We start from the raw sequence: 14462 nt of genomic DNA, 5'->3' as shown, positions 1-14462 counted from the left end.
ATAGTGATTGTTGTAATAACAAGGACAATGCCTACAAGAATGATACTACTTCCTGTACAGTTTGTTAAAAGCTCAATAGTAGCAAAAGGCTATGAAGGATATCTTTAGATTGCAGAGTAGCAGTGAGCAGAATAAAAAACATTCCTCAAAACTATAAATATATTATCATTTGTTGCATATATTGTCTCCTGGCATGAAAATTTATAGTCATAAAAATGATGCTTTGCTGCAAAATGTTGGCTAATTTTTCTGGAGATCAGAGAAGGAACAAAAGAGACACTAAAAAGCACTATCCACATATTTACCCATGTTTTGCAATTTCTTCAATTTTTCAGAGCTTATTACAGTCGAAGTCACTGTTATGAATTTAATTCAACTAGCTGTTAGATATAAAATTTTATTTTATTTGTCTTGGTCTTAACCTAGTGAACCGTAATCCCAAGATCAGCAACACTTTTGTGCAGGACACATTTTAAGAAATACTTAGATGTACGAACAGTGAATCCACTACAGAATTTAGTTGAAAATGGGAAATGTAAACAAGAGTGTAACTTATAAAGGCATCAGGAGAGTTCCAACTCCTATATCAACTCATCTAGGAATATCTCTGGGACACTGTGCTTCTGAATTTCTGGTTCTATTTCTGTGGTTTTATTTGCAGATGAAACTCAGTCTGGCAAATTGGGTTCTTTCTCAGAATGTGAGATAGATGCCACGTGACACACTTGGTCATTGATAATAGAATTGTTGAAATTGATAATTTTAGAAAAGAATGAGTTTTTTAATTAATAATAACCTTTTTTTAAAAAAGATTGCATTTATTTGACATAGAGAAAGAGAGAGAGAGAGCAAGCACAAGCAAGGGGAGCAGCAGAGGGAGAGAGAGAAGGCTCCCCACTGAGCAAGGAGCTTGACTCAGGGCTCCATCCCAGGACCCTGGGATCATGACCTAAGTTGAAGGCAGACGCTTAACTGACTAAGCCACCCAGGCGCTCCAGTAATAACCTTTAAGAAACATGAAGAAGGGCGCCTGGGTGGCTCAGTGGTTAAGCGTCTGCCTTCGGCTCAGGTCATGATCCCAGCGTCCTGGGATTGAGCCCTGCATCGGGCTCCCTGCTCTGTAGGAAGCCTGCTTCTCCCTCTCCCACTCCCCCTGCTTGTGTTCCCTCTCTTGCTGTCTCTCTCTCTGTCAATTAAATAAATAAATAAAATCTTAAAAAAAAAAAAAGAATACCAAAACTTTGGAATTTGCCTAATAGTGCATTGGATAAATAAGTAATGTATATGAATAAAGTGGAATATGATACATTATTTAATGATATTAAAATTTATCATTTAGAAAATTATACATTTTATATTTTAAGTTAAAATAGTCAGATTACAAAACAATACTGAGTTTGTATAAGAAGAAAATACTGGATTGATAAGTGAATATCATTTTATATATTAGTACATATAATATGATACCATTTTGTAACTATATACATAATTGGTAATTACAATTGGTTACCTTTGGTAGTATCATTGATAATGATCATTATATCTTTATTTTCTAAAATTGTCTGCCATGAAAAAAGAATTCTATAAAGAAATGTCTTTTCAACGGAATCTGCCAATAAATATATGAAGAAATAATCAAATGCACTTTGAATCAAATTAATACAAATTAAAACAATTAGATACAATTTCTCAAAACTAACAAACACAAAAAATGGTAATATCTATTTTATCAGTATATAGTTAAGTGTGCTCTTAAAAAGGGCACAGGAAATCCACTTTTGACAAAGAAAATCCACTTTCAGGGTTATATCATAGGGAAATTATCAGACTCATACAATAATGAATGCAAATGCATCATTTACACATTTGTATAAAATATTGAAAAGCTATCATTTGACGAAGTACAGCAGCCATTCATGATAAAAACCCTCTGCAAAGTAGGTTTAGAGAGGACATACCTCAACATAACAAAAGCCTAATATGGAAAACCCACAGCCAACAGCATACTTAATGGTGAAAAACTGAGAGCTTTTCTCCTAAGGTTAGGAACTAGTAGACCACTCTTACCACTTTAATTGAACATAGTATCAGAAGCAATTAGACAACATAAAGAAATAAAAGACATCCAAATAAGGAAGAAGTAAACTCTCACTATTTGCAGATGGCAGGGGACTATATATGGAAAACCCAAAAGACTCCACCAAAAAACTACTAGAACTGATAAATGAATTCCGTAAAGTCACAGGATGCAAAATCAATGTACAGAAAGGTGTTGTATTTCTATATATCAGTAATGAAACAGCAGAAAGAGAAATTAAGAAAACAATCCCATTTACAACTGCACCAAAAACAATAAAATATTCAGAAATAAAGTTAATCAGAGAGGTGGAAGACCTGTGCTCTGAAATCTATAAAACACTGATGAAAGAAATTCAAGATGCCATAAAGAAATGAAAGACATTCCATGCTCATGGATTGAAAGAACAAATACTGTTAAAATGTCCAAAGCAATCTACACATTTAATGCAATGCCTATTAAAATACCAACAGCATTTTTCACAGAACTAGAACTAAAAATCCTAAAATTTGTATGGAACCACAAAAGACCCCAAATAGTCAAAACAATCTTGAAAAAAAATGCAGGTATCACAATTCCAGATGTGGAGTTATATTACAAAGCAGTAGTAATTAAAATGATATGGTACTGGTATAAAAATAGACATAGAGATCAATGGAACAGAACAGAAAACCCAGAAATAAACCCACAATCATATGGTCAATTAATTTTTGACAAAGGAAAATGAATATAAATAGGAAAATGACAGTCTCTTCAACAAATGGTGTTGGGAAAACTGTACAGCCACATGCAAAAGAATGAAACTGAATAACATTCGTTCATCATACACAAAAATAAACTCAAAATGGATTAAAGACCTAAATGTAAGACCTGGAATCATAAAAATCCTTTAAGGGACCACAGGCAGTAATCTCTCTGACATCAGCCTTAGCAACATTTTTTCTAGATATGTCTCCTGAGATGAGAAATAAAAGCAAAAATAAACTGTTGGGACTACATTAAAATAAAAAGTTTCTGCACAACAAAGAAAATAATTACAAAACTAAAAGACAACCTACTGAATAGCAGAAGATATTTGCAAATGACATATCCCATAAGGGGTTAGTATTCAAAATATATAAAGAACTAATACAACTGAAGACAAAAAAAAAAAAAACAATACAATTAAGAATGGGCAGAAGACATGGAAATTTCTTCAAAGACATACAATTGGCCACCAGATACATGGAAAGATGCTCAACGTCACTAATCAATAGGGAAACGCAAATCAAAACTACCATGAGATATCACCTCACACTTGTCAGATGGCTAAAATAAACAACAACACAAGAAACAACAAGTGTTGGCGAGGATGTGGAGAAAAAGGTACCCTCTTACACTGTAGGTGGGAATGCAAACTGGCACATTCACTGTGGAAAAAAGTATGCAGCTTCCTCAAAAAATTAAAAATAGAACTACCCTATGATCCAATAATCATACTACTGGGTTTTTATCCCTAAGATACAAAACACTAATTCAAAAGGATGCATGCACCCCTATGTTTATTGTAGCATTATTTACAACAGTCAAACTGCGGAAGCAGCCCAAATGTCCATTGATAGATGAATGGATAAGGAAGAAGTGGTACATCACACACACACACACACACACACACACACACACTGGAATATTATTCAGCCATAAAATGAATGAAATCCTGCCATTTGCAACAACAGGGATAGAATTAGCACAATGTTAAGTGAAATAAGTCAGTCAGAGAAAAACAAATACCATATGATCTCACTCATATGTGGAATTTAGGAAACAAACAAGCAAAGGACAAAAAGAGAGAGAGAGAAAGAGACAAATCAAGAAACAGACTCTTAACTATAGAGAACAAACTGATAGTTACAAGTGGGTACCTGGGTGGGGAGATGGGGATTAAAGAGTACACTTATCATAATGAAAAAAAAATTAAAGAATAATAGAATAAAATGATAAAAATGAAAGAAACCTAGATATAATAATAATTTTCCCAATAATTAGAGGTTGATTTTTAAAAAATGGTACAACCAGATAGTAGAATAGATAAAACTGACAAGAATGAAAACTTGAAGATTATTTATTGACAGTGAAATATATTCAACACGTATATTGCTAAGAGAAAAACAGGTTATACAGTAATATTATGAATGATCCTAATCTAATTATGTATTCATGCATAGGTGTGTATAATAGGTATGCAGATAAAATCTGGAAGTATCGACTGACAAAGTTACAGATGTTCTCTGTGGGTGGCACAATTATGGATGACTTTTCTTCTTTTTATTGCTTTGTTTTGAAATTTTTATAACGTGAGCATATGTTGTTTAAGTAAACATGAATTTTAAAATGCTTTAAAATTATATCTAGTTGGACGGAGGAACTGAGAATTTATCCAATCCGTTTACTAAAGGTGGCTCAATCAGATGCAAAAATGGGTAAATAGAAAAATCCCAAGACTTCAGACTTGAGAGAACCATGCTGCATTTGTGGGGGACACATTAAACCGATGTATGACATTTCAGAATTACCATCATTACCCACCTTATAAACGGTGACCATCTATTTTCCCAGAAGAAGTGACAGTAGCTTAATGTTAAAGGATACATTTCCTTCAGGGGAAGATATAATTGACAAAGCACTGAGAGATGTGATTTCTATTTATTTGCAAGTCAACATAACACAAGGTGAAAAACAAAGATAAAAAGGAAAAAAAAGAAAAAGAAAAAGTGACTCACTCTTGTTGTGTAAGCAGCTTCTGGATCATCCTCTAGAACACGTGAAAGTCCAAAATCAGAAACCTTACACACCAAATTACTGTTGATCAAAATGTTACGAGCAGCAAGGTCCCGGTGAACATAACCCATATCTGAGAGGTACTTCATGCCAGATGCTATCCCTCGAAGCATCCCCACTAGCTGGATGACCGTAAACTGGGCATCGTGTTTCTGAGAAGTATTTCAAATACACAGTTAAGATGTGTTGCTCTTCCTTAAAGATATATCTTGGTTAAAATCTCACATACTGAACTGTAAAAAGATGGACTATATACATTTTAGTTCTAAGCACTCCAGGCTAACAAGATATGTGAATAAATAGATATAAGGCTAAAACAAAATAGCACAGTAGCTACATTACTAAATACTTCATTACAAGGAGCGTCCTAATATTCTGACTTCAGGTTCAAAACTAGATCGTTCCTGGTCTTTTTGTGACATACAAACCCCTCAGAAATTTTAAATTCAAGAATAATAAAATGAAATGACTCCTGTAGCTATTTTAGTTTTACATATTTATTTGATTGAATGTTCATTCTTCTTTCTTATTTTTCAGATGTTTTATTAATTGCTTCAAAGAAAGTGGATGTTAAATGTTTAAATTATCATCATAAATAAATAGTTCAGAATTAGTCAAAAATATTTACTGAATATTTGTTTTCTACTCAGTCTTGAGTTATAGGTCATAAAATGGAAAACAATAAAACACAAAGTCAGAGTTCTGTATTTAGAAAAGCTTCCAATTTACTTGGATTAAAATAGAAATATTATATGATAAATAGGTAAATAGATACATACAGATGTACATATGTACATAAATGCATGTATAGATAAACAGATCTAAAATTCCATGTTTGGTTATATCTACACAATAACAATATTTATTATAATGGTTTTAATTACCTGATTTAAAAAATATTTGTTTTTGAAATGCTTGGGAAAATAATTGCTGATAAAATTTGTATTTGCCTCGTGAATATTAAAATAAATAACTTCTTATTTATAGAAAATTTAAAAGTTTCCTATAAGGAATTATACTATGCTTCCTATCTATCTATCATCTATCTATCTATCTATCTATCTATCTATCTATCTATCTATCATCTATCTATATCTATTTTATAGCACTGAAAGCACATTAAGACAGATTATATGTCTTTTTTATCCCTTGCAGTGATTGGTGATTGGCAGTGTCTTGTTCTCCATAAAACTTTCACATTTCTTTGAACAAATATTTGCTGAAATAATTTAAAAAAATATAGAGGCATATATATCACCAAAATGATATATCTGAATTGAGAATACTTTGAAATTATAATACTTGCTTATTTTCTGAGATGAAAGCTCTACGTGAGAGATAGATGGTCTTCTATCTAATAGCAGTCTGAGGTTACTTTCATTGAAGAAAAGAGAATATTTGTCTTACAACAATGTTGCTTAGGTCTTAATTTATGAGTCTTTTTAAAATTTTTATTTTAACCAGTGTGAATCTTGGCAGTATAAAAAGACTGAAGAAGATTGCACAAATTTGTTTTTAAAAATATAAACCATTAACTTTGTAAGACTGTTGAATCACAGACCTGTACCTCTGAAACAAATAATACATTATATGTTAAAAAAAAAGAAGATAGCAGGAAGAGAAAAATGAAGGGGGGAAATCAGAGGACGAGATGAACCATGAGAGACTATGGACTCTGAGAAACAAACTTAGGGTTCTAGAGGGGAGGGGGGTGGGGGATGGGTTAGCCTGGTGATGGGTATTAAAGAGGGCATGTACTGAATGGAGCACTGGTTGTTATACACAAACAATGAATCATGGAACACTGCATCAAAAACTAATGATGTAATGTATGGTGATTAACATAATATAATAAAATAAAAAATATAAACCATTAACTTTGGATGCTGCAAGATAAAGATGCAATTTTAGTCTTCCTCTTACTATTTAGTACCCCTCCTCCAAATTTCAGTTTTACTTTAAACTTTGTTATCTAATTGCTGGCAAAATATTAGAGGTTGCCTCTAACATTTTTAGCAATTCATTCCATATTTATGCATATATATGTATAGATAGAGGGATAAGAGATATAGATAGGGGTAAGAGATATATGAATATATATAAAATCTTCTACTTACACGTAAGAAACTGTCCAAGGAACCATTCTCCATGTATTCTGTGACAATCATAACTGGTTTGCCTGGATATAGGGTAAATAATAAATTAAACATGATCATCAGCAGAGTTCATAAAATATCATATCATGAATACATATAATACACTTTGATACAGTGATGAATTAAAAAAATGTAAAAGCTTTCCCTGTCTCCCCAATTTTGCAATGTTGCAAAAAAAATTCAATAGAAAATAAAACCAAAAAAAATTGAAGAAGATTCGTTTGCAGAACAAGGGCTTACAACCTACAGTATCTAAATTGGCTTATTTGGAATGGCTTTCTGTGAACATAAAATATGTCCCCTTTCTTCCCTTTAATTGTATCCTAGCTGATCTACAAAATCAGGTATTTCTGCCTTCCAGCCCAAGATAGAGCCAGGATTTCCACAGTCATTCATACTTTCTACAGATATTTATAGAGCTATGTACTAGGTGTTTCCTTTTACTCTGGTTAGTCAGAGCAAGTAAATCAAAGTCCCCATCTTCATGGATCCTATATGTGAATTTCATAAAACAAGACTAATAATTATAACTCTTAAAAATCTGTATTCAATTAACACATTAAAAATATAAAATCCATGTTTAAAAGGAAAATAAAATTAAAATAGCTGTTGGCAGTAACTTATAATAACCATTTTAGAAATTATGTGGTCTTAAATACCATTAAACCTTTTAATGAGCATTTAACTTTATATAGCACTTACTACGTGCAAGATGCTGGTTTAATTATTCTATATATGATAACTTATTAATTATTATCACTTCCATTTTACACATGAGAAAACTGAGATATGTAGAAGGTAATTAACTTACTCAATGTCATATAGCTAATAAATAATAAAGCCAAGAGCAGCAAACTGAATCCACTATGCTGTTACTTTTGGAAATTTATACTGAGGGAAATGTTTAAAATATGAAAAAGCATTAGATACGAGAGTGTTGAGTATGCTGATATATATATTTACAAATAGAATAAGTGTTCAACTATATAATGATTCAGGCAATTGTTGGGTGTCAATTCCATGGATTATTCTGAATTGAAATGACAACTCTGAAGTCTGTAGCATTTTAGGTAATTGTTATAGTTTAATGTCATGTGAGCAAAGTTGAAAATATAACTCTATATACATTATGATAACAACTTGGAAAATAAGTAATGCAAAATGAACAATTCAAAAAGAAAAAGAAATATGGAAAATGGGTATTTTTGTTTTTGTTTTTGTTTTTTTAAGATTTTATTTATTTATTCATGAGAGACAGAGACAGAGAGAGAGAGAGGCAGAGGGAGAAGCAGGCTCCCCACTGAGCAGGGAGCCTGATGCGGAACTCGATCCCAGGACTCTGGGATCATGACCTGAGCCGAAGGCAGACGCTTAACTATCTGAGTCACCCAGGCGCCCGAAAATGGGTATTTTTGATATACAGAAAACATGAGTAAGTTTTTTGCATAATTAGAATTATGTAACATTATATATTTATACATATATATTACATACATACATTACACTACTTCATCTTCACATCATCTTGTGCTTTAGTAACATATATTATTTCCATTTTATGATGTCCTCAACCGAAAACATTGTAGATTTAAGAAACCTGCTGAGGTCACACAATTAGTTCTCCAGCAGATCCCAACACAGCTGTCTCTGATTTTAAAACCTACACTATTACTACACTATAATTCTCTTCCTTTATTTCTGCTATACTGTTGTTTTAAATATAATTCCATCATGTTACAAACAGAAGGAAAATCACTTGTCTTCCATGTCCAGAGGACCTGAATCCAGTCTTGACTGAGCACTGCTGAAAGATCTCGATCAAATGGCTTTTTAAAAAACATCGATGTACCCCTCATTGTACCGCACATTTAAGTTTTCCTCATATGTTCCTTCTATATCATGAAGGTTTGTTTGCCATTCTGATGATAGAAAATAGCTTTCTGGGGTGCCTGGGTGGCTCAGTTGGTTAAGCGTCTGCCTTCGGCTCAGGTCATGATCTCACGGTCCTGGGATCAAGCCCCATGTAGGTCTCCCTGCTGAACAGGGAGCCTGCTTCTTCCTCTCCCTCTGCCCCCCACCCCTCCAGTTTGTGCACACTCTCTCTCTCAAACAGATAAATAAAATCTTAAAAAAAAGAAAAGAACTTTCTTTGTTTGCTTTTTCCTTTCGTATGTAAAAACTTAATTCACACTAGTTATGAATTATATGGCTTAATACTATGAAGGTTATACTTGCTATATTTAGTACTTGTATGTATCCCAAGCTATAGGTCTTATTTATTAAAAGGTAAGAAAAAGTATTTAAATTCTATAATTTTCAGATAATTTTTATATATGTAACAATCAAGTGATATACCAATTTATTTTCCAATAAGGTACTGATTTAGTTATATATTTTGGGTAAACATCATATATATCTAGTTAATCTGGTAATGTCTAAAAAGTCATTTAGCCAAAAGTTTAAGCCTCTAGAAGTTGATTGTTCTAAATTCTAATTAAGCTTTGCTTTAACAATATTCAGGAAGAAAAGGAAGATTCAACATTTCCCTGAAAACTTTTATCTCTCCTGAACTGATCAATCCAATGCCTAAAAAACTGGTCCCAGAGACTGATCTGAAATTAAAATAACGGATGAGTGAACAAACGAATGAATGAATGAATGAACGAATGAAACCTTCATATGCATGTTCTCTATAAATCACTATAATTTTCTATGTTCTTGCCTTAATACCATTCTATGAAGAATAATATGCTAGCAAAATCCAATGCATACATTAAGTGTAGTCACACGTATTTTGCCTCATAAAGCCAACTCTCAATTACCGTGGCCGGTTACCGAGTTTTCGCACTACCCAGACCTTTGCTTATCACTCATTTCCTTCTGGCTCCCAGCCTTATGACCATTTAGTTTCTTGTTAGCCTGTTTAGTGGAATGTTTGGCAAGGGAAATAAAAGTAGCTGAAAAATCAAACCAGTCAATTAAGCCCAAGCCCCATGACCGTTCAGAAATCAGATCAGGCTGCATTTAGCTCTAAAATTTAGGTATTTGTAAATGCATCAGTTAAGATGGGCAAGTCCGAAAATAGGCTTTACATTAAGTTCAAAGATTCAGCAAACCCAAACGTACAAAGAATAAACAAAATCACAAATATTCTACCTTAGAAAGCCTTAATTTTTAAGTTTTTTTTTTTTTTAGCATCTAAGTTTCTATTCTACCTTAGCTTCCTTGTGCTTTTGATTATAATAAATAGGGTTAAAGGAAAAGAAACTCTCTGCAATAGTGGTGAGAGCCAGTTCTAACATGTATTAAATGTAGCTGGAAATTATTTATAAAATATCAGTTCATCTGCCCATGGATGCAATGTGTTTCTATCAAGATTGCATGCTCTCTCATATGTATTTTGATTTAGAAGTGACATTCTCAGCTTTTTCAAGGGCCTATATCATTTACTGCCCTCAGAAATCCTAAAATACATCTGACTATCCATACTAAACTCAATAAAATTATTGTTGGATGACTGGCTGAAATGAAACCCATCAAAAATGAGCAAAACAAAATGTGCAGTGGAATTTTGCTTTTGTTCCTAAGTTGATTCATGAACATAAATAAAATTATGATCTTTCATAACTAAAGGGTTAAGGGAAGTGAATCAGTCTGTTACAATCAGTTCATTTCCCCAACTATCCCCAGTGGTTCAGATATATTATTAATCTTTGAACCACTGTTTGATGACACAAGAATTGTGATTCAGAATATATAAGAATTCCAGGTTCAATATTATGTATTTCACCACAGCCTTCCTAATCACATTTTCTATAAAAAGAAGGGCAGGAAAATGTAATAAATATATAGCCATACATAGAGATTTTTCTTGCAGTTATCAAATAAATGTTGTCTTTAGATTGAAATATTTTCATTCAAACATAACAAATATTTATCAATGATTAAAATATTAAAAATTATTGGGGTGCCTGGCTCACTTAGTCAGTAGAGCATGGAAATCTCGATCTTGGGGTTGTAAGTTCGAGCCCCACATTGGATATAGAGATTACCTTAAAAAAATAAAAAAAATATCGAGGGGCGCCTGGGAGGCTCAGTTGGTTACCCGACTGACTCAATTTTGGCTCAGGTCATGATCTCAGGGTCCTGGGATCAAGCCCCATGTAGGTCTCCAGACTCAGTGTGGAGTCTGCGTAAGATTCTCACACTCTCCTTCAGCCCCTCCTCCTCACTGGTGCCTGTGCTCTCTTTCTCTCAAATAAATCAATAAATCTTTAAAAAAATTATTGAAATTTAATTCATTTTCAAAAGAAATGCTATTAATTCCTATTACCAGTAATTGTATCTCACACACCCTATGTCTCATTTCCAAAGGATTAAAACACACTCTAATACATGAGTGTGGTTTAGAAAAACAAAATCTTTGACCTTAGCAGCCAGCATTCATTATTAATATCATGTAATCAGAATCAGGGTAGAAGCAAAAAAGCATACACAGCAGGAAGAAAATTGAAAAAAAATAATTGACAAATATGCTTCATGATTCCCAGAAAGAAAGGCTAGAATCATCTTTGAGTGGAAAGAAAATGTTTTGGTTTTAGATTTTCATGTACTATACCTAACTGATAGGAATATTCTGATGAGCTAAATTAGAGTATTTTTCTGTGGTTTACCATTAAATCATATAAAAATACAGGACAATCTTTTCCAAATTCCATTTTAATCAAGACATTATTTATTTTAAGAATGACCCCTATTAGGATGCTTGGGCAGCTCACTTGGTTAAGCATCGGACTCTTGATTTCTGTTCTATCTCATGATAGAACCATGTAGGGGCTCCCTGCTCAGTGTGGAGTCTGCTTGTCCCTCTCCCTGCTTCTCTGCCCCTCTGCCAGCTCTCTCTCAAATAAATAACCACGAGAGACTGTGGACTCTGAGAAACAAACTGAGGGTTCTAGAGGGGAGGTGGGGGGATGGGTTAGCCTGGTGATGGGTACTAAAGAGGGCACGTTCTGCATGGAGCACTGGGTGTTATACGCAAACAATGAATCATGGAACACTACACCAAAAACTAATGATGTTATGGTGATTAACATAACAATAAAAAATAAAAAAAAATAAAAAACTAATGATGTAATGTATGGTGATTAATATAACATAAAAAATAAAATTAAGAGGCTTCTGCATCGGTAAATTCCATTAGCAGATAGAATTTTTTTTTGGAAACAATATAATTCTTTTGGACAATTGCTTATATAAAGTGTCTTTATTTGTATGTACTTCCTTTTATTTGATTAGATAAATTTTTCAAGAAAGTAAAAAAAAAACTAATGATGTAATGTATGGTGACTAACATAATAAAATAAAATTTAAAAATATCTTTTAAAAAATGACCCTTATTACACCCACTGGTCTATGAATTAATGAGGGCAGGGGCCAACTCCATGTTGTATGTAGTTCTAAAACCAGCACCTAGCAGAGTGCCAATTAAAATTGATCATGGTGTCTATCATTTCAGAGTGGCTAAGGATAATCTCTCTTCAAAAGAAACACATTATCCAAGTCTTCCTTACCAACCATACTCCATCAATCTTAATACACTGAATGCTTTACATTCAGCTGACTTTACATTTTTTAAATTTATTTGTGCTTAATTTAAAACAAAATTTAATCCTTTTAAAAACAGGAGCAGATGAAAAATACAGGATATGCTTTACAGTCAATAATAGACCATCCACTTAAAACTAATATATCATTGTATATCAACTCTACTTAAAAAAGAAGTCAGGAATGATATTTCTACTCTCCCTTATTCTATTTGTATAATAAGTGCAATAACAATTAATAAATACAGTAATCTGAATGTACTCAGTTTGATGTTACAAAGACAGCTTAGATTTGTTTTCCCTTTTCAAGCTTTCTACCTTTTATTTATTTTCTTGTCTAACTGCAAAAATTAAGACCTTATGTATAATAATGAATTGAGTTGATAGCAGGATTCTCATTTCTACTTTAAGATAAATGCTTTTCATGTTTTACTACTGAATATGATGTTGTAGGGTTTTTGTTTTGTTTTGTTTTGTTGTTTTTACATACATTTATCAGACATACATATTTTCTATGTAGGTTGTGCTAAGAAAAAATTTTAAAGTAAAATGTTTATTTTCTTTATCGAGATTGACTTTTTCTTTCTATCAATGTTGTGAATTTTTAGAATGATTAAATAGTAAACCAACTTTTCATTCTTGGAATAAACTAAACTTGAGCATTATATAGTATCATTTTTGATGAAATTATTAGCTATGACTTTATAATTATTCCAGTGTTATTGAATTTTTGTTCATGCATTACAGTTTTTCTCCCCTCTGAAAATGTTCTTGTATGATTTGGTATCAAGATATCCTCAGCCTCATGAGTTAGGGATGTTTCTTTTTCTCACTTTCTGCAAGAATTTGTGTATGATTAGAATTATACAGACAGATTAACATAACAATAAAAAATTTTTAAAAAAGAATTATACAGACAGTTATTAAGCAAGTATATAATTATAGTTTTTCTTTTAGGAGAGTTACTGTATATTTATTATTTTTTTATTTTTTTAAATATTTTATTTATTTGACAGAGAGAGACACAGCGAGAGAGGGAACACAAGCAGGGGGAGTGGGACAGGGAGAAGCAGGCTTCCTGCGGAGCAGAGAGTCCGATGTAAGGTTCGATGTGGGGCTCGATCTCAGGACTTTGGGATCATGACCTGAGCCGAAGGCAGATGTTTAATGACTGAGCCACCCAGGTGTCCTGAGTTATTGTACATTTAAACTAGCACTCTTTAAAATTGGTCTTTGGGCACATGTAAGTCATGCTCTAACAAACGTTAAGTTGCATTTAACCTTTCAAAAATATCATAAACCCATCCTATCTAAATGGGGAAAATACACAACAACACATTTTTTTTTGTAATTCAAATGTGGCCAATTCAACCAAGAAATGTAAATGGACAATGTTGAAGAAATAAGGAAAAATCTTAAATGTGTAAAAATAGCATTCTCTATCTTATTTTTTTCTCCAATATATTTGAAAGACTTTCCTAATTTCATTGCTGTAGACACGTGGATGAGATATTCTCAATTCCTTTTTCAAATTAGGCATGAATGCATGAGAACTTGTGTCATCAGAGTTTATTCTAACAAACTATTTCTATAAATTATTTATAAAATATATATAACATACATACTGTCTATTTTGAATATTACAGGGAGTTAGAAGTGCAGAAGAAAACTTTCAGAGAGAAGCAAACAGGACATAGCAAGAATTTGGCATTGTCACCATAGAATGACATTTTATTTCAGCAATATTTTTTATCATATGTACAGGAGATAGAAAGGTGCAAATAAATGACTAAGCCTTTGCTGTAA

General features: G+C 32.6%; 1 protein-coding gene across 3 annotated transcripts in view; it reads right to left on the bottom strand.

Moving 5' to 3' along the window:
• Positions 1-14462, bottom strand: part of EPHA3 (EPH receptor A3) — a 378828-nt gene that overhangs the window by 39895 nt on the left and 324471 nt on the right. For all 3 annotated transcript variants that reach the window (XM_025868405.2, XM_073892253.1, XM_073892247.1), the window contains exons 12-13: positions 7012-7073; positions 4837-5046 (exon numbers count right to left, since the gene is read on the bottom strand). In XM_025868405.2, the coding sequence (XP_025724190.1) occupies positions 4837-5046; positions 7012-7073 (272 nt within the window). The remainder of the gene's footprint in view (positions 1-4836; positions 5047-7011; positions 7074-14462) is intronic.

This window comes from Callorhinus ursinus, unplaced genomic scaffold (assembly GCF_003265705.2).
Source record: "Callorhinus ursinus isolate GAN/ISIS: 27379988/994484 unplaced genomic scaffold, GSC_fseal_2.0 scaffold1, whole genome shotgun sequence".
Taxonomy (NCBI): Eukaryota; Metazoa; Chordata; class Mammalia; order Carnivora; family Otariidae; genus Callorhinus; species Callorhinus ursinus.
This window is presented reverse-complemented; position numbering and strand designations above follow the sequence as displayed.